The following is a 24,411-nucleotide window of genomic DNA, read 5'->3' as shown; positions in this document are numbered from 1 at the left end:
ATTGCAGCTACACATTTCGCCATGACTTTCAGAAATCTATTTCCTATTCCATCTGGCCCTGTAGCGTTTGATGGATCGAGAGAGAGAATATCTTGAACTTCATCAACTGTAAGATTGACAACATTAAGTGGGACTGTAGTATGTTCAAAATGACATTCGGGAGGTTGTAAATCTGGATTGTTTAGTGTAGACTGACTAACAAAGAAGTCGTTTAAAACATTTGCAATGTCTTTGGGGTCGTCGTAGATAATGTCATTTGATATGATTGGTGGAAAGTGGTTACTTTCAGACCTTTTTTTAATATATTGTTTTACCATACGCCACCATGCTTTTGTATCCAGCGAGGAATTTATCCTATCATCAATTTCTGAATCACATTTTCTCTCAAAATACCGTATTAAGTTGACAACTTTTTTTCTGAGTGATCGGAAATTAGCACAGTCGGAAGGATGGTTGTGCGTTTTAGCTATTTTATGAAAACGGTTTCGCTTACGCATTGCGGAACGGATTTCGCTATTCATCCATGAGGATCGTTAGCTCTAGCAGTGACCAGTCTATTTGAACAGTCTCTATGCGTACATTTAAAATCGTACATGGCTCTTTTAATTGCTGCATCAGTCTTGGTAACTATATCTATTATCGTTAAGAAAATTGGACTTTGATCGCTGCATATGGGGATCGAGTAAACTGCCAGAGCTAAGCGTAATTCTTGTTGGTGCATTTATGACAGACGATTTAGCGTTTCAACTTTAATGTGACTTTCATTTTGAATGTCTATATTTAATTACCGGCGATAACATTAAACATGATTAATTCGATCGCCATTCCGATTGATTGGTCTATCAGATCCAAGGATTGTTCGCTTTTGTCCGCGCGGTAAAACGTACCGATGAGATAATTTCTAGTTTTGCATGTTATTTTCCCATAACGCTTCAAGACCAGTAATGCATAATAATTTTATACTCTCTACACATAAGTATAATTGCTTAACCTACAGTCCGTTTGATTTCATTTGAGACCGATGAATTGCTCACTAACACAAGATCTAATAATTGCAACAAAACCAAATTCTGCACTCTCACATGGAATTGACAGACCAACTCTGATGATTTGTCTAATAATTTTGGACACCCGAATAAAAAAGTTGTTTAACAAACGATCAGTTTTGGGTTGTCACTGTTCGCTATCTTGTACCAGGGGTTGGTGGGGGGATGGGGTACTTGCTGGTAGAACAACCATGTAATCAACAAGCGTGTGTAGTGAAATTTCAATTTCACACGTGCAACTCGCACGTGAAAATGCAAACCAATATTCTAATCTTATATATGACTAAACATTTTAATCCATCGGTATCTGGAAAGTATGTTATTAATAGATTCAATAACATCCCAATAAATGATTAAAAACAACAACAACACAAGAGATGAATTGTAGTAATATCATCACTGTCAAGATCGAATAAAATATGATGTAATAAACACATTTATTTATATTTATATTTATTTATTTATATTTATTATTTATTTATATTACACTCTTTGTGTAGTATAATGAGAAGCTGAACATATCTATACACTGCATTCAAAGGAAAATATATTAACTCTTGGTGTAATAGACTAAGCCAAACAAATAGAACTACATTCAGGAAAAACATTACACACTTTGTGAAATATAATGAGAAGCCAATCACACAAGGAGCACATTCAAAAGAATATATTACAATCTTTGTGTACTACATGTATAACGATTACCAACAGCAGTGTATGCATGAGCTAGATAGCCAAACCTTTGATTATTAGATTATCAAAACCTTTGAAATAAGGTATATTGGTATCTCATCAGGATACAATTTATAGGGCTGCGCAATATAACCGGTTTACCGGTATTTACCGGTTCAGACATGAAATCGATACGTATTGCGATACCCGGATCGAAAACCGGTTTTTCGACATGCATTCGGAAAACTTCGTAACACTCGGAAATCTTTGGATATTACCGTTTTTCACACCGGAAATCAAGTTAAGTTCGGTTTGAAGTTGAGTTCTTAATTTTTGCTCAAGTGTTTCGCAAAGTTTTTGATCTGAACGTTCTATATTTACTCATTAAGACCAGTGATCCCTGATATGTCCTGACCAGGTCAAGTTGCTGTCTAAAATCTCGGGGCTTTTTTGATAGTGGAGAAACTAGTTCAAACTAGTAACCACTGTGTTGATGTTTCCTTGTTTCCTTCATTTTAACATGATTAAAAAGTTTTTATTAAAGCTTAATCAAGCATAGTGATTTTGCTGTGTTTTTGCTTTATAAATCAAGCATTAACTCGATTATAAGTAGGTTTAAGGTGAAAAAAATATTCTTGCAATATATTGCAATACCTTATGCAATATATGCTTTCGAATCGCAATATATCGCAATATGAAAATTCTCTGCAATACCCACCCCTAATAATTTAGTGCAAGGATAATGACAATAAGTGACAATAGAGATATGTTGACATTCACACATTGTTTGTGTTTCTGCATACTTGTATTTTGCACATGATCTACTTGCAGATGGCAGTGTGTATGCACACATATATGGAATACACCATCATTAATGTACATTAGGCCTGCTCACACAAAATGTTCTGCACATATAGCATAGGCATGTTTCTTGAGTATGGTCAAGTCAGTCATATTAATTGATGATCAGTCATTCATGTGGTATGTTAGATATAATCTGTAGATTCGGGAAAATGTTGAAACAACATGTTTTACCAATTAACGTGTTAAAAAGCATAGTATCAATGATGGTTTGTATCACAACTGGTGGATTCCAATGTATTAGAGTCGGCTGGTATAGATTGTCTCACTATTCATTTTTGTGACAGGAGATCACATAGATGTGTTAAGTTAAGGATCTAATTGAAGATTTTACCAATCAACATTTTGAACAAACCATATTATCATTGATGGTTTGTAACAACAATCACAATTTGTAGATTCCGTAGCGTTTAGAGTCGGCTGGTATAGATTATCTCACTATTCATGTTTGTGATAGGAGATCACACAGATGTTTTAACTGAAGGGTCCTGAATAAGGTTGGTGACCATTTGAGCCGGGTTTACTCACACACATCTTGAAAAGAGAATTAGTCGCCACTTTCTTCAGAGTACCATCTTTCAGTTTGATTAGAATGACCCCACCGGTGACCCAAGAGACCTCAACACGTTTCTCCAGAAGCAGATCTCTTGCTTTTCGTGCTAAAACTGCCCTGGTTTTGGTACGATCTTTCTTGAAATATCCTTTGTATGACTTACTCCTGTTAGAGTACTTGAGCTTATATCTCTGGATCAGGATCCACTTGCACAAAGCGGTCTTAGCGCTACAATGATTGTAAGTCTGTGTTAAAGTATGGGAGTTACAATCACCTTAGCAATAAGATCGCTTTGTGCAAGTGGACCCAGGAGTTGCCACTTTGTAGCGTTGCTAAGGAACATGACAATAATAGGCCTGGGTTGAGACTGGGGTGTGGGTGGGTACCTGGAGACTATGTGGCTGATGTCTATATCTCTAGGTGATATGTCAACACCAACAGACTAAGACAACACAGCACTTGAATGAAAACAAATCAACACCAGTTTGTGAAACACATATCCACTGTAGGATGTCTTCCAGACTGAAACATATATTAATTTAGCAATAAATCATAATGATTGATAAATCCCATTCTTATCCGAGAGCACGGTCTAGGGGAGGTAACTCTCGGTGCAGCTAACCGACGTACGTCACGTGACGTTAGCCTATAAAAGCCCTACCAGTGTTTGTAATAAACTGCGCCCTTTGTTCTCCAAATCATTGTTCGTTTCTTCTTTATGCATGCTTGCCTCTTCGGAAGATAGTTTCCGTCAGATATTTTAATAAGAAGGTTATGATCACTTCCAGGTAAATAAATGCCTCTTCCAGTTCGGAAAACCAATACGCAACATGAAAGCCTCAAGCTATGCTACAACAGATAAACAATGATACATGAACTGTCAGTATCATTTTCAACAAATGAGAAATTTTATAGAATTGTCCAAAAGAAATGCCCAAAAGAGATATTTCAATGGGGGATATTTCCGCGGAACTTGGCCACAGCCTCGAGATCGTAAAGGACAAGGTATGATAAAGGCCCTTATTGGCCCACAAAATTTCATGATATTCAAAGTTCTACAACATGATAATTTTAGCATAAAGAAGGCTAAATAATTTGTTGAAATTACCTCCAATTGCTTTTTTTTATGTTTTTGTGCTGTTTTTTCCCCTCTTTGAAGACCTCAAAGTTAACCTAGTTTACAATATCTTCTAAAAACCTACATTTTCTTATTTTCAGAGTGAAAAAAAGTGTGAGCAAAAGCATGACCCATCCCAATTTTTTCACCACACATGAAGAGAGTAAATTAGAATGCACACCTAAAAAATGGTGGTGGGTCACGCTTTTGCTCATATCAAAATGTTTAAAAAGTAAAAAAATCTGTTATATGAAATTGCCCCATACAACATCTCAAAAAAAAATAAACATTGGCCTAAAGTAATATCTTTGAAAACTATCCGTCACATTTACACAACTATACCATGATTCAATATTTATTTTGAATGTTTAAGAGCACTAAAATGAACTTTTCAAACATGTTTATTAAACATTTTCAATATCAGAAGGGACTCTCAAGGCTGATTACTTTGAGGTAAACAAGGGTAGTTTTTGGGAGACCCTGTTGATCTCTGCTGGAAAAGTAAGAAGACATCAGAAGATTTTTCAGAATATGATCAGGCAGCATTCTAAAGGTAAGAATCTTTGTAATTATTCTAGAATTTTATCATATTTGTTCTATCATCTGTATATCAAACACCTCTGAGTCACCTGTCACTGTAACTGTGTATAAACATACACATTTTAACAAAAATAATGTATCTTGATGTTTTCTAAGATATATTAGATTACCTTTAACCAAAATGACTATACTTAAAGGTCACATGCAACGTAAAACACAACTTTGCAGATTCTGATACCTTTCGTAGTGGACGTACCGAAACAAATCGTCAAAAAATGCAAATTCAACTTATAAAGTTGAAAAATAACGCGATGAAAAAAACCGCGCGAAATCGGAGTTCAAACGATTCACTAATTTTCCCCCGACAATTTCGGGGGAAAACGGGTTACAACAGCTGGGCTGCGCTCATAGCATGTGCGCAGTGAAATAGGTTCGCGCAACTTGGAAGCGGGCTGTCTGGTGAATACTCGGTGAAGGCTTTGGTGTGAGCTATTTTCCTAATGTTTTGTTGATATCTCACAGGCGCGAGCTTTTTATATGTTATGACAGTAAATTAACTGTTTATATAATTTCATTTGTCTATTTCACCACACGTTCTTCTTACCGAGTCACTTTCTCAGTTCGATACTTAAAAGCAATGTCATTATTTAGCGTTGACACAATTTCTAACTGTGATATAGATATGTCGTTGTCACAGACAAAACTCAATGTCTTGTTTTATTGACACCTGTGTGTCTGCCTGCCTGTCTGCTAATGACAATATTCAATACACAACTGCGATCACTGACCACATGCAATTTGATTTATGGCCCGAGTTCGGTCTCTGTCACATTATGTAATTACACAGACAGGCAGGTGTGATACTTGAACACATGACATGTTATGATGTCTGTTGATTGCAAAATGTTATACACAGAAAATGAGCATGTATTTACAAAACCCAACATCTCTATATATACACACACAATGAGCCGTGAAGGCGGCATCTGCAAATGAACCAGCCGTTACACTTGAGTGCACACCCACCCGGTCTGACTGGGTTCGGTATCCCGGCTGCTTCGTTTCGAGGGAGGTAAACCCAAGTACAAAATATTGCACTTTTGATTTGCGATTATACGCTTATAATTTTGTTTATTTGTTTTTTCATAATCAGCAATGCATATTATATGTCATGAAGAAGTGATAATTGTGTTTTAATTATGTTTGAGTTTTTGGTTGCATGTGACCTTTAACTGTATGAAAAGATGATGGTTAGAATCAGATAACAGATACCAAGTGACACATGGTTGCAAGGTGTAATATATAAGCTTAAAGTGACAAGTGGTAATAGTAGAGTATATAGCCTACTGGTTACAATGATGGCTTGTCAATTTTATCTATTATCAGACATGCAGGTTCAAATCCTGGTAATTTCTTTTTTCTTTTTCTTTTTTTTCAAAAGTTTGGTCAGCCAATTTACAATGTTTAACTTAATTTCTACACATGAAATCCAAATTTTATAAATACAATTCTTAAGTTTGGTAATCTGTGTTACACTGTTCAAACAAACTTGAATTAATATCATGTAAATCATTTTTAAGCCTCAAGACACTGACTGTTCCACTCTGTCTCATATCCCTTTGTTCCCACACAATAAAGAACATGGAGAAGGTAAGCATTGTTTCAAAATGTTAGTATGGTAATTTCTTTGAGTAAATATTTACAAATTGCCCAGAGCTGTTAATTAGTGGTGTGAAAATAAGTAATGTTACCCTTGAATAGATTATCAAAGTTTTTAAAACAGAATTTTCTATTGACATAAATTCATCTGTTTTTCAGTTGAGAAGATCTGGGTATGGCAGACACCAAGACAAGACCAAGACCAAGAGATTGAAGACCATGTGGATGAAGAGTGAAAGTGGATGTTTTATATCTCTGCAGTGAATGAGCTGTGAATAATTACTTTTTGGAAGATTTTTGAATACTGACATTTAACACTTACATGGTGTTAAATTCAAGCTGTCCCAAGAATCTTATGTGATCCGAAATGAACCCCTTTGGGGTCAAGACCTTTGATGTTTAGTGCAACATGATTGGTTATTGTAACATCATGTTGTGAATGAGATATTTACTGTATGTTTGCAAGAATGGTTGTGAATAGTGACTTTTAACGCTTACATGGTGTTAAAATCAAGCTGTGCCAAGAATGTAATTTCACCCAAAATAGCCCCCTTTGAGGTCAAGACCTGTGATTTTTAGTGCAACATGATTGGTTATTGTAATAACTAATTGGTTTACTGTATATTTGCTAAAACTGGTTGTGAATACTGACTTTTAACACTTACTTGTTAAAATCAAGCTGTGCCCAAAATGTAATTAGACCCAAATTTGCAACCCTAATTGGGCCCCTTGAAGTTAAAACCTTTTGATTGATATTGATATGTTTCTTCATCATGAATACTTGTAAAACTGATGTCATTTGTATGTTAATAAACTCATAGTTGTAAATAAGTCATTATGGCACACTGATATTTCAGACTTCTTGTTATTTTTCATGGGAACTGATAAAACCCATGTTGGGCCCCTCTACATTGAAATTACGGCCTCAGATCATTTAAAAAATACTTTTTTTATGCAAAGCCATCTTGTCTCTAAACAAATAAAATGTGTTCAGCCAATTTTGTTTGTGGGCCCAAAACCACCCTTATCATACCTTGTCCTTTCAATTTATAATATATAATAAGTATATATAATCCATCACAATTAAATTCTCAGACTGGAAACCCAATTGTCTAGGAAATCCCCTCACTCTGACCAGTTTCTGACAAAGATTTGACAAAACTCAATACACTATTATCATGGATGTATGCTTTGGACTAACATATAGTCTCTGAAATGAACATATTTATATAGTCTCCCTGATAAAACATAAAATAAAACGCAATAATATGTAAAATACAGGCCTCAGGAAATAATATTTAAGAGTATGATTTCCCCGTGTCAAAAATACCAACAGGCAGAATCGTTTTTGCAGCAATAAGTGCATCGATTCAGTTTCCAAGTCTTACCGGTATCTTCTGGAGAGGGTGTGAGTGGTGCATAATGACGATTCCTCTTCTTGTGTCCCTCCATCGTATCACCTCGTCTTCAGCGTACTTACACAAATTTATAAAGCTTGCAACCGACTGCTCTGAGTTGGCTGTCATAGTTCCGGTTTCCATATAAGGTATTTACATTAAACATGGCTTCTAGCATGAGTTGATAATAAACATATTCCGTTCTCCCTTTCCTGTGTGCGTGGCGGTTGTGGGGAGAATAGCAATGCTATTCTAGGAAATGTTTAAGTTTGAAATACGTAAAACATGGGTAGATCAATAACGCAAAGAACTTAACAGCTTGTTCAGCTTGACCTGCACTGCGTGACCGTGTCACAACTGGTTGGGTCGGTGTAACCCCAGTAGTCATACGACAGTGAGAAATTATGTTATTATTGTGTCATGCAGATGTTTACATAATACATAAAATCTTGTAGATCTTTGTTATCCCATGGCTTACGGAAGGACAATGACCAGTTGTGAATATTGCTTATAATACTATCGGGCCTAGAAGACTGTAGGCGTTTCCAATAACTGACAGATTCAATACGATGTTTTGTGAGGTTAGAAAACCAACCCATCTCGCCTCTTACGGCTATGTTCGGGGTATTACGACCTACACCCAACAAGAAACGACATGCCCTATTTTGGATAGCATTGATACAACTGAATTCACGTGTTCCCCAAACAGCAGAGCCATACGACAGTATTGGTTGAAGTAAGTTATCATTAAGTTTGTTAAACACATCATAATGCATCCCACCAACTGCTTTGAATTTACTAATTAAAATACCCAGTGCTCTTCCAGCAGACTTAGCGATTTCCTTTGCAGTGAAATTAAGATCAAGGTGTTCTTGTAACCACAGTCCAAGATATTTATAGGCGTTACATACATCGATGTCATCATTGCCACAAGAAAATTGAACTCTGTTCTTGCCATAGAGACAGGTCTATAATGAAACTATTTAGGTCTTCGAAGCATTAATCTGCAAACGCCATCTTCTACACCACTGATTGACACAATCTAACATAGGCTGTAAAGAATCTTCATCTCCTGCAATGAGCGCAATATCATCTGCGTAAAGAAGAACACGAAGCATGAAATTGGCGTTGATCTGAATACCACAATTCAGCTGATTGATTTCATCCACCAAATCATTTATGAACAACGAGAATAATGTTGGCGACAAAACGCAGCCCTGTTTAACAACACTGTTTACGGAGAAATCTTGTGATAAATATCCATTAACACTAACACAGGATTGGGTATTATCATACAAAAATTTCACTGCAAAAAAGAATCTGACACTAATACCAAGTTTGACAAGTTTATACCAATGACAATTTCTGTTCACACGATAGAAGGCCTTCATAGCATCAATACAGCAAACGAAAGTTGAATCTTTCGGCATTTTCCTATTGCTTATAACAGAAAACAAAGTATAAATACTGTCAACTGTACTTCTATACTTACGAAAACCGTTTGGCTCCTCTGCCAAAACCTCATTACATTCAAGCCAAGCAGAAAACCTAGCATTCAATATGTCTGAATAAATTTTACAAGGAATACTGATTAAGGAAATGCCTCGGTAATCTAAAGGACCCCTGGGATTACCACAGTAGTGCTGAAGTAGGCTTTATCCCAACATTTTCCTATGGAGTTTTAACATGGGAGTTACTACCTCGGCAAGTCAAGCGGAACGAACCAACCCAGTGACGTCACACCACGCGCGTCAAAAACTCCGCGGGGCTATTCACATCAGCGACAAAGAGAGGCACAATATATTGCTTACTAAAGAGTATACGAGACATAATAGAGTCTGAGTGGTCTCTATAAGCAGCACCCGGATGTCATTGCTATGAGCATTTGCAGCAAACAAAAGAGACAACGCGCACTATTAACCATATATTCACATTTCTGCCGCATAAAAGGTTATATTGCCCGGAGTTACACAAAAGCTATAAATCATTATACTGACGAGATCGAGTCGGCCATTATTACGCGAACACTGAATCGTCTTCTAACACTGGCATACTTCGTCGTTATTTTCCAAGACATGGTCCCTAGTTTGGTGATCTACCTCCAGTTGTTGGCGATCTATAGCCACTTTTTATATTGTATTGTCCAAATAGTGCTATTAGTTTTAACTCTCCACACTAGTTTTAGTTGTAATTGTGATATTCTAGTTGTTTTACTGTCCTTCCTCGACAGGTTTTTTATAATATACATATCTTCCATTTCAATGTCACATGTTCTCGTCACGATATGGCTGAAATATTGCCGATGTGACGTTAAATAATAACTCACTCACTATTTTCCAAGATATGACATCAACGAAACGCGAGACATTCCAACAAGGGCTGTCGTCGGTAAACGAAGGATCTGTCATCGCCAATTGGAGAAGGTTCATAAGCGAGATACCCAGTTTGCGCGCCATATCGCTGCTGTATTATCTAAAATATCGGCTTTTGCCAGACATTTTCCAATGGAGAATTAACATTGCGCGACTTCCTTAGGTCAACGAAGCAGAAATAATCGCTGACGCCACACCGTCCCCATACAACCAGCACGAGAGCAATGTAATAAAAAAAGCGTTAAGCGAAAGAAAACCATTGTGTACCCTCACTACTCGACGATATAGATATGCAAACAAACACACACATACACACACACACACACACACACGCACACACACACACACACACACACCCTGGGATTGAGGGATATAGCCAAACAATACGCGGAATATAGTGATTGGGTAGCCATACCACGTAGCACCCGTGTTCACATGCTATGTGTGACAAAGCAAACACAGCACTCTCCATAGTAAGCGTACATATCCAGTTTTGTTTAGTTGTTTTTTTATAAATAAGAGGTCATTGCACGGAGTTACATATACACTATAATATATATCTCAGGGTATATGTCACAATTATTACAGGGCTTAATAATTTCGCCACTATACAAATGTCTGAATATTCGTGGAGCGATACAAACAGATTCCACTAACTTTATATGAGAATATATTTCCACAGAATATCATAAAAAGCAATGGAGAGAAGTAGACGAGACATGTCTTGGTATGGTGAGTTGAGGTGAAATGGGGTTTAACGTCTCACTTAAGAATATTTCGCTCATATGACGACGTGCATGCGTGTGTATGTGTGGCTGCTTGTCACTGAGATACCATGCCGCAGTTAAGCATGAATACCCCACACAGACACAGTACACTGACTCCGAGCCGACCAGTTCTTGTTGTACCCATTAATGCCGAACGCCAGGCAGGGACCAACTGGTATGGTGAGTGTGATGTGGGTATGATTATCATGTCATAAACTTTGACAGCGAATGAACCCATGTACAATAAGAATTATAGATAAGAAACATCAGAACGTGATATGTTCAATATGTAACACCATAAGCTTATAGACTCGTTCACAAGTACAGTGGAAAATACCCCATTCGAAACACAGCTCTATATAGGTCAGGCCTGACTGAGCACCTATAGTCCTTTCGCTTGCGTGAGCACTTATACAGCCTGACTCTCAGTCTCCCTTTCACTTCATACTATAAGCCAAAACGTGATATCTTCCCGAAAGCAAGTCTAGATTTTTAGCCCAGTTTCTTTGAGGTTCCTTTCCAGGTAGTCATTCTTTTTTCTCTCCAATAAATATATATAAAAAGTCATTCTTTTTCAGTCTCCAGATATGAATATTTAACCTAGGCCTCATGTAGTTTTTTTCGTTTTTTTCGTAGACTTAGCGTCTACATTCGCCGTGAAAATGTGGATATGATAACCATTTGAATACATACAATTTTGCCTTCCTATTCGTTTCATATTGAGTGCCTAGTGTGTATCGCATCGAATGTCATCAGAGAAAGTGTATCACTGTATCAGTAATACAGATAAATAAATAAATATGTAAATAAAGACATGAACAGTGGTATGTAATAGATTTAGTATTGTGCATTCCATGTATATCTGTTATCAATGAATTCAATGGACGGGTGTTGTGTCAATATATTCTCGCTGTCGCAATGTTAACTATATGCTATAAAGACATGAACCATAACATGGATACAATCTTATATATTATCTTAGATTGTTGACTCAGTAGGTTGACTGTATTTTGAAATTATTAGATCCCGTCCGCATGACCCGCTGTCCGGGTTAACACCATCTTATGAGTCGGTGTTTTACGTGTGGGTAAGCCTTTACTGTACCATTACTGAGAGAAAAACCCAAACAACGTGCATGAGCTATAAGCTATATTTTTATTGAAACCAAAGCTGTGATGCAAGTTAACATATATTCTCAACGATATAATTTACATATACAATAAACTGTATTCTATTCGGTACATGTTGCATAGATAATTCCTAAATCCATGTAACACCTTCAGCGTCTCGGCATCATCATTAGCGCTGAGGTGTCGTACACAAATAATTTCACACATCCATGTGTTAAAAAAACCCCGCCTGCTTCATCAGAGAGACACAATTCCACAATAGTAAGAAGTTATTTCCCGTCGGATGGATTGAGTTTTCTTAACGATTTCACTCCAGGGGGTCCCAGTGTTAAGAGTCCTCTCACGTATATGGAAATTTTCTTCTCCTTCGTCTTACCATTTGAGCATTTGAGTTTATGAGGTGTTTTCAAGACATGAATCAATCTTGACCTGGGTTGAGATCGCATCCTCTTCTTTCCACTCGTGGGATTCGACTGACAAAGAGATGTCCTGAACACACAGATATATATTATTCTTGATTGCTCATCATCATCATCATCATCATCATCATCATCAATAGCCATGTCAGATTCACTGTCACTTTCTGCTTCGGGCATATCTTTACGAGTCAGGATGTCTTTCATTTTTGGTTTCAAAAAGAGTTTAATTTTATTTTTAAGGATTGATTGGTCCGTGGAAGGATTCATATCCCCCAGACTGTTTAGAATGGGTTGAAACAGAGGTGCCTATTTAAAGTATTGGGTGTATTCTACCACACAGTTGAGACTGGTAACCAAATGATTTTCCCACAACTGTTTCATATTTCTGTCAACCCATTCATATGTTCGACCCTGCTGCTGGTACCTTTTTCTCTTGAGTTTCATCATGGTGCGAGTTATACACCCGCCTCCAGATGCATTGTAAACCCACGTTTTGCCACTCCTCGGCTTCCGTGTCAGTGACTGTGTTTGACAGCAGGACCTCCACCTCGACGCATATGGGAGGTTGAGTTACTGACGACATCGTCAACATCATCATCACTGTCATTCTCGTCACTCTTGAGTCTCGCACGCTTTCTCCTTGGTTATAAAGGTATTTTCCGGACGCCAATGTTTGATATGTCGCTGTAGATCGTGCATGTTATCTATCAGCACCCCCGCAGTCAGTACAAGCCGTGGCCATAGTGAACGGACCCTCACTACTACTACTCGTGTCAGGATACGTGTCTTCTTCCTGAGTGAGTTGATGACTATCGTGTGATCTCTCTTCTTCAGTCGTGGTCAGCTTGTGAGGAAGACTATCCAGAGAGGCTCTCGTGAAGGTGCTGGTGGTAGTGAACTGCTCCGTAGGCGGTTTGCTCTGAGCTTTTGCTCTCTCATACTCATCTTTTATAATGTTCACATGCAGACGGTCCTTGTCTTTTGTGTTAGGTTTCAGATCGATAGTCAGTCGTCCAAACGGGTTTTCTGCAACATGTTCATACACGGACATAAAGTGATCAATGTTATCGGGGAAGATTCTGCGGGCAAAGACTTTGATTGTTGTCTGTCTATAGGCGAATGAATCAGGGTGACATAATGAGCGTTCAAAGCAATGTCGTTATTTATGGATTCTTTACCTCTCGGAAAAAGATTTTGTATTAGAAGGAAGATCACCACATTCTTGTGATGGGAGGTTTGAGTAAACAGTCTAGAGATACGCTTGTCATGTTTTGCTTCAGCCAGGAAATCACCCAAGACCAGCACGTTGCGCTGACGAGCATCAAAGTACTCGTCCTCTAGTATATTATAAGGAATTCCTTTCACAAAAGTCACGAGGCAATTGCTCACTGATGGTCTGATATAATGGCTGCCACTGAGTATAACACCAAACAATACGGTCAGGGAGGGGTTCGATCAAGCCGAGTTGTAGCAGATGGAAGGTAAACACAGACTTTCCACAACCACTGGGTCCAACAACAAGGACATTCGAAGGAATCAGGAATTTGAATCCCTCATGTCTGTGCATATCCAGAGGAGGAGGAGGAGGAGGACTTATGTTTGACTGTCAGTTGGATCTCACACAAGAAAGCAGACGAGTCTATTGTATCGTAGGAAGTATGACCCTTGTTGTCTTAATTAATCCGGTCCGCTCCGTATGAAATGGGACAAGACAAGACAAGATTTTTATTAGGTCAAAGACCAATACAATATAGATAAATTGAATATTCGCCTGTGCACATGGCGAGGTATGTATATAGACAGCAATCATATTGTTATTATCATTATTGCCCAAGAGTGATGATATGTGTGAACGATTTACATAAATTCAACTTTGTTTCTTTCATTTAAGATATAATAAATACACTTTGCAGCTTTCAATACTTCAAAACTGTTTTCACATTTTAACAGTTTGATAAACTTAAACATACTTATATTTTTCAATAAAATATTACTTAAATGTTGTTTACGTATTTCTCGATAATTTGGACAAATCAAGAGTCCGTGGTACTCATCTTCTATTTCGATAGTACAAAAAGAGACATAATCTATCAGCAAGTTCGATTCTAGGCACACTTCATCTTCCTTTTTCAATCATAAGCATATGTGAACTAAGACGGAAACGTGTAAACGCAATTCGGTACTTCTTTACATCAATATTAGTGAAATAAATATTTTCACTCAGAGTTGATAATTGATGTTTCCACATTTGAGAATAAATATCCTTAGCCCTTTGTGTAAATTCTCTCACAAAATCACAACTTTCAGGAACATATTGGGCAACCCAACTATAATCAAAACCAAACCTGAAGAGCGTATCTCTCAATAAACTTGCCCAATTTTTAACATCAGGGTTCTCATTTGAACTATTCAATAATGAATTGTATATCAAAACTATATATTTATCTGGTTTACTTCTCAACAATATTTGATAATCCTGACAAGACGAATAACTTTCAAAGGAAATGTACCCAATTTTCCATATAAAGGGCGTATGACTAATGAGCTACAACCGTTGGGTCTATTATTGTGAAGAGGTGAACCTCTGTCAGTTGATTGTCAACATGTCCGAACAGCCGAGACAAGGTCACCGTTTAACATCTCAGTGTTGAGAAATCGTCACCCTGGGCCGAATATAACAAGAAAGGAAACAGCTCGACCAGACAGGGTTGTGTTCAGGCGTCACCTTTCGCAGTCCAGAAAAGAGATACGGTACTAAGTCGTGACCGCCCAAAAGATGTGGATACTTTTGATGAAGGTATAATTAGGAGAACAATTGAATTTTTTTATTGTGCTAAGAAAGAGATTCCGACATTATCCACATTGTTGACATCCCTTCAGGATGCAATAGATTTTCAGGGAAGCGAAACCAAACTACATGAAATATTGAACAGAATGGGATACAGATGGAGGAAGACAAAAACAAATAGGCATGGATTGATCGAAAGATGGGATGTTCTTGCCAAACGTATGCCGTATCTCAGAAATATACAACGCTTTCGTGAAGAGAGACGACATATAGTCTACATTGACGAACCATGTAAAGAGTCAAGGTTGGCAGCATACTGATAATAACGGCGTCAGTTTAACACCTCCTTCTGGAACTGGTCAGAGACTCATAATTGTTCATGGAGATTCTAAGGATGGTTTTGTGCCCAATGCCCTGTTAATATTCAAAGCCAAGCAGAAGTCTGGAGACTGTCATGATGAAATGAACTTTGAAACTTTTTCCAAACGGCTGCAAGGAAAACTGCTACCCAGCCTTCCCTCAAGATCAGTGGTCGTTATGGACAATGCACCTTAGCACAGTAAGATTATGGATAAATGCCCCACAACTGCTAACAGAAAGGGAGAAATACAAGTATGTTATGCATAAATTGTAGTTGAGCATCGGGTCCGAGACTCTTTACTCGTGGGTTCGAATTTTATCGAGGGTTTTAGATAAACACAGGTTAAACCAATATCACCTTTAACATTGATAATAATTTCATAAACTTGATGATTGTGGGGTTAAAACAAGGGAGGTTTCTTGAAATTGGTGTAAACGAATGGACTGATTGCTGTGCCCCAGTTGATATATTGGAAAGCAACTACTTTGACAGAATATTGCACTGAAAAAGTGATAACTGAATTGGGTGTAGAGAGTGATAGCGAGAGTGAATCGGGTTATGAAAGTACCTGTCGTCTGTACGTTGTAAAGTTAATGAACCAAACTAGATAGCATATGACTGTTTAAACAATTCAATTAAAACGTGAAATGATTGTTTTTTTCATAAGTGTTGTTTTCCGGGGACAAGTTCTGTAACGAATCCATGTATGCATGCTTCGCATGAACGCAACATAATAACATTCTCTGTTCCCCTATTTAAGGAAGTTAACTCGACCTGCCGTTTGTGCCATTTGACCTCCCGCGTCATGCATATGTAGAGTAGCTCAGGTCAAGCTGAACAAGCCGTAATACTCAAATCCCTGACCCTGAAAAACTGTCCATGACGAACTCTAAAGAGCCAATGTTCCCGACTCAAACAGACGAAAACAACCAAAAATATAATAATGAACGTAATAAATTGATCAATGGCTAATTGACTGGTGTGTATGTTCATTGAAAGTGGAAAATACTGAAGAGTAAAAAATAGAAATTATCAGAAGACACATTGTCACTGTGCAAAGTGTGATAAAGTAAAGTCTTTCAGTTATGCTTTGTTGACAGTTGAACTGCACTTCGTACCCACATGATCATACAAAGACATGACTGCACATCACCGTATGACACATTTAATTTGTCACACAGTGACTTTATGGCACTCTATTTTAACAAGGTATTATCTTTTAAAGATTATAACTTTTCGACTGCTCGAGTTTCATCTCGTTAGAGCAATTTAGATCACTTCACATTCTGCTACAACTTTATAGTGACTTTTATATCCATATTTGGTCATTCCCTAGGCTGTGTCTACCACGATGACATCAATTAACCCAAGGCAATGTTATTGTTTCTTTGTCTGCCCATTGTTGTTTCTCAGTCTACCATGCCGACTGTCTATCTACCTACCTACCTTCCTACCTACCTATCTGTGAGTGAATGTGAGTGTGAGTGAGTGAGTGAGTGTGTGTGTGTGTGTGCTGCACCTGTATGGCCGTGAGTAGGCTACCCCTGTTTGCTGGACTTGTCCCATCATCATAGTAAAGTTGTAATCACTAGCTCGACTTATATCTTTACAATTTAGAGATGATAGTAAACAAAACAAAACTACATCAGTCCAAGAAATATGTTTATTTTCCAGAACTACAACTTGTGAACGAACATTTTATACTTTTTCAACACTCGGTGAACAGTATTAAACTTGTAGCACTACTTTGAAGTAGGGTACCCGTAAATACCCACGTAATTTACGTTCATGGGTAACAAGAAGTATCAACATAAACCAATAGAAAATGAACTCTTTTGTTCTTGTTTTGATTCAAAAATCGAATAAGGAAATAATTTATTCATATGAAAAACCAAAAGAATGTGTACTCAGTAATGCGTATTTCACACTGTTGAGGCCACATGATACCTATTCAGAATCCAGAAATGACGGAACCACACATACCACATTTACATTACATATTAGATTTAAACCAGAAACTTCAAAACAAAACGTTCCCTTTTACGAAAACGCCACGGAATCACACAAAATGGGAATGACGTTGTTTTGGCTTTTGGCTGTTAAACATCTTTACCATCTTACATTTCCACAGCGTGACGTGTATATTACAGACTTACCCAAACATTATCCTCTTTAATCAACCTTATGTTGCAACAACATAAATCATTGATCATGTTTGTCTAACATTCTCTCTCTTGAGTTAGATTAATTGATGATGAAATTAATATGGATTAAAGGCCGGAGAAATGAAAACTTATAATATGGTCTCCAAACAACCTCAGAGTGTCTCGTAAATTACAGATATATTCTGTCTTCTTTGTATATCTGAGGGAACATGACAATTAAAAGGTAAGATTATTCAACTGTAACAAACAAGAGATGTAACAATTAACAGAACATGAAACTGGAACCTCTAACAGTAACATCTGTGAACAATAAAGATCCGTAACGTAAGTTACTCATTTGCGCGTTGTGTGCACTGGGTGGAGAGCATCAGCATCATTTGGGCACAACTTGAACATTCTGCGGCTTTTGCCTGTTGGAGCTGGATCTTCCTCCAGTATATAGAGAATGCTGGTTCGATCCACCCATATTTCATCAGCACTTGTTGCCTTTGATGTTTGCTCCATGAAGTTGATGTGCACTTCATTGTCCTCGCCATCAATGTCAAGCACTTTGCCGATGTAAGGTTTTCCTTAATACAGAGCACACACAAAGGCATCAACGTTGATGGTTGTACTAAGAGAGGGTACTTCTGTATCAACAATGACATCTTCGTTCTCAGTGGTAGTAGTTTCAGGAATAGGATGTGGATCAGATTCCTGGTCTTCATGATGTGTGCTCTCCTGCTGCTTCTTACCAACCTTGTTGATGTTTTGAATATTCCATGCACACACTGGACTGATTTTGAATCCTCCCATGTCGAAGCACTCTGAACACGTGCATGTCATCTCCCGTGACATCAACTGACCTTCAGGCACACCAGTGACACTTGAGATGGAATGGATTTTCATAGTTCCTTTTACAGGGTTGACAAGTTTCTGTCGTGCTTGAATTTCAACAGCTGCTTGATCAAACTCATCCTTCTCAATATAGAAGTAGGAGATCTGGCCTGGTGTAGAACTTGCCCATCGGTAGAATTCAAATGCACTTTGAATGTTATACTTTTGTGTTTTAACAGCAGTGTCCGCCATTCGTTTCGCTGCACCACCAATGCCATCACAGGCACCCTTGCCGTGGCCACTCTCAAAATATTGCCACGACCCTCTACATCCAAATAGACTCTGGTGACGGGCAATGATGTCAAACGCACTCCTGTTTCGGTATTGAGACGTAGGCGAATCAGTCCAGTAATGGATATGCTCAACATCAGGGCAAAAGGTCTTCACGTCTGTAATGATCCTTTTCATAATAGCAAACACCATTGGGAAATTGTGATGGAGCACGGCAAAGACATACACTGTACTTCTGTGCTGGAGTTCTTGGGAAGTTTCACGATCAGGGGTGCCGTACTGGACGTACTGGATACGCCGTTCTCATCACAATTTCCAGCCACCATGCTATCAGACCCTCCAGAATGCGGCTGATTGTCTTCGTCCATTCTAGCAAGAATTGCCTTCACTTTGTTTCTATATTTCTGTACATTTCTTTTGTTTCTTTCTCTTCGTTTTGTTTTTTCTGTTCTTGTCAGTGAACTAGTCGGAACAAAATATTTCTTGACGCGTTTTGTTTCTTTTGTTTTCCACTCATCTCCCAGCTCTGCCTTTTTTTCTCTCCCTGTAGTCTCTTTGCCGCTTTGCCTGTGTTTTGGCTATACTAACTGCAATAAAACACGTTAAAACCGTAAATGTGTGTTTCTAATATAGTCTATTGAAGAAAGAGGCAGTTAAGAAAGCTAAGTATGCAGTTGTGTTGATAGTACAAAGGATGTTGTAATTTATGTTGTAATTTACGTTGTAACTTACGTTCTTGTTAAATCCAAAGACTGAATTATGATTAAGCGACAAAGATTACAAAACAGTAAAATCTTTGCATCAGATATGTAATCAATAGAGAAATGAACATTTTTTCTGTAAACATGGCCGAGACACAGTCGTGTCACATTGAGATATCTACAAGCAACAATCACACAATGAGACATTGGGATAAAACATTTGTTTACTTTTGATTCATACTGATTTAGTGTGAGTTAAAATGCAATCTGTAAAGTTGACAAAGCGTACACTTCAATTTCATCAACATGTTAAATTGTTTTATCACCTTAAGTAACGATTCCGTAAGAAATATTCCTGTGAAATTTACGTAACAGTTTTAGTAATTTACGTTATGGTGAAAAAGTTGCATGGACGACAATGGAAACCATAGAATCAGTACTGTTTCATATTAGTACGTCTGCTGAATTCGTGAAGTGTCAGAAAATATCAAAAACACATATAGGTACAAATAAGAAGTGGTAAAATGCGAGGACTCATTCATACATACCGTCCACCAATGATGTTTGCCAAGAAAAACTTGATTCTTCATTGAACAACGCTCCCTGCTCGCATGCAGTAATTCAACGGGTGCTAACACGTGACTTTAGGTGCCTTTGGGGTGTTCCCATTTAATGTCATGGACAAATATAACTGTCAATTAAACGTAAATTACAAAACGTAAATTACATTCGGTTTATCTTAAGTGATCATCCGGGTTCTGCGGTTCTGTTTCTGCTGTAATGTTGTATTAAACTGTAGAGGGTAATGTCGTTTCAAAGTAACCAATGGTCCCATAATGCTATGCAGCAACTCTACAATATAATCACCGTGACGTATGATTACGTTCTTAAAAAATCGGTCATAAAATCGAACATTACTGGTCTGTATTCAACTAACATGTATCTTTCGTTGACAATAAATGCTTGTTATCTATACTAGAACATTTCAGGTCCTAAATAACACATATTTTGGTATTGTATCAGTTTCGAGCTATTAGCTACCGGTAATACAATCTGACATAACGTAAATTACACGGGTGGTGTAGACAATTGTTAATTGGTTATATTGAAATTGTGTATGTTTGATAATGCGTGTTTAATGTTTCATCTCATAAACAGTACCTGACTGCTGTCAAAACAAACCTACATTCGAGTCGTGGTAGCGGTTGTCCTCTTAGTAGGCAGCTTTTATTGACGAATACGTCACTTACCGACACCAGAAAAACGTACCCCTACCTATGTATGTCAATCCATACTAAACATTGTTTAAATTACTGGTTAACTTTCTTGATACTTATGTGTCCCATACTTTACTTGTTATTATTAATGTATTTTAAGATACGACGAAAGTGCTTTTGTTTTAATGAATCGCATCTTGCAAACTCGTCGACGGCAAATGTGCACTTTAATTGAGAATTATATCTTTATGTAATCAGTTCATTGTATAACCGAGTAAATGAGTTTTGACTCAACATATTTGTTCCTCTTAATCAACTTATAGTTCTCAGATAGTTCCCCTTGTCATGCTCACAAGACTGCTTTAAATTAATATATGATATGCAAAAGTATGATTTCTCCAGGGCAAAAGTACCAACAGGCAGAATCGTTTTGCTTGGTTACAGCAATAAGTGCATCGATTCAGTTTCCAAGTCTTACCGGTATCGTCTGGCGAGGGTGTGAAAGGTGCGTAATGGCGATTCTTCTTCTTGTGTCCCCCCATCGTATCACCTCGTCTTCAGCGTACTCACTCAAAGTTATAAAGCTTGCAACTGACGGCTCTGAATTTGCTGTATATCGACCGTTGTTTTATTGTGATTTGTTCGATACTGTCACTTTCGCTTCTGGGAAAACAACCGTCCTAGTTTCGGTTTCCATATAAGGTATTTACATTCAACATGGGGGATGGCCTAAAAAGGCGGGCCAAATCTATTATTGGCTAATAAACCCATTAACGAAAACCATGCCTACAATTTATCAATGCAGCATACACTCATGATAATAATGATCAATCGGAAGCCACAAACGCGTACCATAATAACTTTATTACGAGTAAATCGGCTAAAACCCAGGAAGACGAAGCCTGTGAACTGGCTGACCGAGGTTATGTCTAAAAGTGGAATCGTTAAAAGAAACGGGATTTAAAACGTATAAATACTTCAGTCAATTCCGATACACATTTCCGTTGGCCCGAAAATGTGATTACATCTATATTCAATCACATACCACCCCATAAATTCACTATTCATCGTATTTAAAGCATGCCCACCTTTAAATGCTACGATCTCTTCACCACACTCTCAACATTATCACGGCCACAATTGTTCGGTCCGGCTTGGCTCAAGCCGTCAAAAGCAACTTAAACGTAACACACGTATCTTGAAATGTGTTTAAATCAATAGATTGGTATTATATCTACCTAAACATCGCTTTGTAATGTTATAAAATGCAACATGTAAAGAAAACTGCTCCGTTAAAGTGAAGCCCTTGTCTCTCATTTTTAGCCTCAATCAAAAGTGTTTAGTCCCTGTTCAGCCCGACTTGGCCCGTGCTGTCAAAAACACCTTAAACCTCAAACATATATCTTGAAATGTGTTTATATCAATAGATTAGTATTATATCTACCTAAATATCACTTCACAGAGTCTCAAAGCGTAGTATTTGAAGCAAAACCTTGCTCAAAGTGAAGCTATCTTTTCTACATATTCTCAACAAACAGTATCACAAGCGTTCGGTACGCCTTGGCCCGGGCTCTCAAAAGCAACTTAAACCCACTTACATGTATTCTGATTTGTGTTTTAAATCCATAGATTAGTATTATATCTACCTAAATATCAATGCGTGATGTTACAAAGTGCCACATGTAAAGATAACTGCTCCGTTAAAGTGAAGCCCTGTCTCTCATTTTTTCAACATAGCCTCAATCAAAGTGTTTGGTCTCTGTTCACCCCGACTTGGCCCGTGTTGTCAAAATCAACTTAAACCCTCACACATGTATCTTGAAATGTGTTTAAATCCATAGATTAGTATTATATCTACCTACATATCACTTGGGCGGTGGGGGTAGCCTAATGGTTAAAAGCATTGGCTCGTCACGCCGAAGACCCGGCACAATTTGTGAAGCCCATTTCTGGTGTCCCTCGCCGTTGATGTTGCTGGAATATTGCTAAAAAAGCGGCGTAAAACCAAACTCAGTCAGTCAGACATATCACTTCACAGAGTCTAGAAGCGTAGTATTTGAAGCAGACACCTTGCTCAAAGTGAAGCCATATTTTCTATACATTCTCAACAAAGAATCAGTATCACAAACTTTCGGTCCGGCTTGGCCGGGTGCTCAAACGCACCTTATACCTCACAGATGTATCTTGAAATGTGTTTAAATCCATAGATTGGTATTATATCTACCTAAATATCGCTTTGTAATGTTATAAAATGCAGCATGTAAAGAAAACTGCTCCGTTAAAGTGAAGCCCTTGTGTCTCTCATTTTTTCAACATGTCCTCAATCAAAAGTGTTTAGTCTCTGTTCAGCCCGACTAGGCCCGTGCTGTCAAAAACAACTTAAACCCTCAGACATATATATCTTGAAATGTGTTTATATCCATAGATTAGAATTATATCTACCTACATATCACTTCACAGAGTCTCAAAGGGTAGTATTTGAAGCAAAAACCTTGCTGAAAGTGAAGCTATCTTTTCTACATATTCTCAACAAACAGTATCACAAGCGTTCGGTACGCCTTGGCCCGGGCTCTCAAAAGCAACTTAAACCCCTTACATGTATTCTGATTTGTGTTTAAATCCATAGATTAGTATTATATCTACCTAAATATCAATGCGTGATGTTACAAAGTGCCACATGTAAAGATAACTGCTCCGTTATAGTGAAGCCCTGTCTCTCTTTTTTCAACATAGCCTCAATCAAAAGTGGTTAGTCTCTGTTCAGCCCGACTTGGCCCGTGTTGTCAAAAACAACTTAAACCTCACACATGTATCTTGAAATGTGTTTAAATCCATAGATTAGTATTATATCTACCTACATATCACTGGGGCGGTGGGGTAGCCTAATGGTTAAAGCATTGGCTCGTTACGCCGAAGACCCGGGTTCGAATCCCCACATTGGCACAATGTGTGAAGCCCATTTCTGGTGTCCCCCGCCGTGATGTTGCTGGAATATTGCTCAAAGCGGCGTAAAACCAAACTCAGTCAGTCAGTCAGACATATCACTTCACAGAGTCTAGAAGTGTAGTATTTGAAGCAAACACCTTGCTCAAAGTGAAGCCCTATTTTCTATACATTCTCAACAAAGACACAGTATCACAAACTTTCGGTCCGGCTTGGCCCGGGGCTCAAACGCACCTTATACCTCACAGATGTATCTTGAAATGTGTTTAAATCCATAGATTGGTATTATATCTACCTAAATATCACTTTGTAATGTTATCAAATGCAGCATGTAAAGAAAACTGCTCCGTTAAAGTGAAGCCCTTGTCTCTCATTTTTCAACATGGCCTCAATCAAAAGTGTTTAGTCTCTGTTCAGCCCGACTTGGCCCGTGCTGTCAAAAACAACTTAAACCTCAGACATATATCTTGAAATGTGTTTATATCCATAGATTAGTATTATATCTACCTAAATATCACTTCACAGAGTCTCAAAGCGTAGTATTTGAAGCAAAACCTTGCTCAAAGTGAAGCTATCTTTTCTACATATTCTCAACA

General features: G+C 37.8%; 1 protein-coding gene across 1 annotated transcript in view; it reads right to left on the bottom strand.

The window, feature by feature from the left end:
• LOC124271997 (interferon-induced GTP-binding protein Mx-like) overlaps nt 1–21,554 on the bottom strand; it is a 44,633-nt gene extending 23,079 nt beyond the window's left edge. The window contains exons 1-2 of the mRNA XM_046707169.1: nt 21,439–21,554; nt 7,837–7,924 (exon numbers count right to left, since the gene is read on the bottom strand). Coding sequence (XP_046563125.1) covers nt 7,837–7,900 — 64 coding nt within the window. The 5' untranslated portion in view covers nt 7,901–7,924; nt 21,439–21,554. The remainder of the gene's footprint in view (nt 1–7,836; nt 7,925–21,438) is intronic.
• Nucleotides 21,555–24,411: the final 2,857 nt, after the last annotated feature.

Source organism: Haliotis rubra, unplaced genomic scaffold (assembly GCF_003918875.1).
Source record: "Haliotis rubra isolate DU_JTF1 unplaced genomic scaffold, ASM391887v1 Scf165, whole genome shotgun sequence".
Taxonomy (NCBI): domain Eukaryota; kingdom Metazoa; phylum Mollusca; class Gastropoda; order Lepetellida; family Haliotidae; genus Haliotis; species Haliotis rubra.
This window is presented reverse-complemented; position numbering and strand designations above follow the sequence as displayed.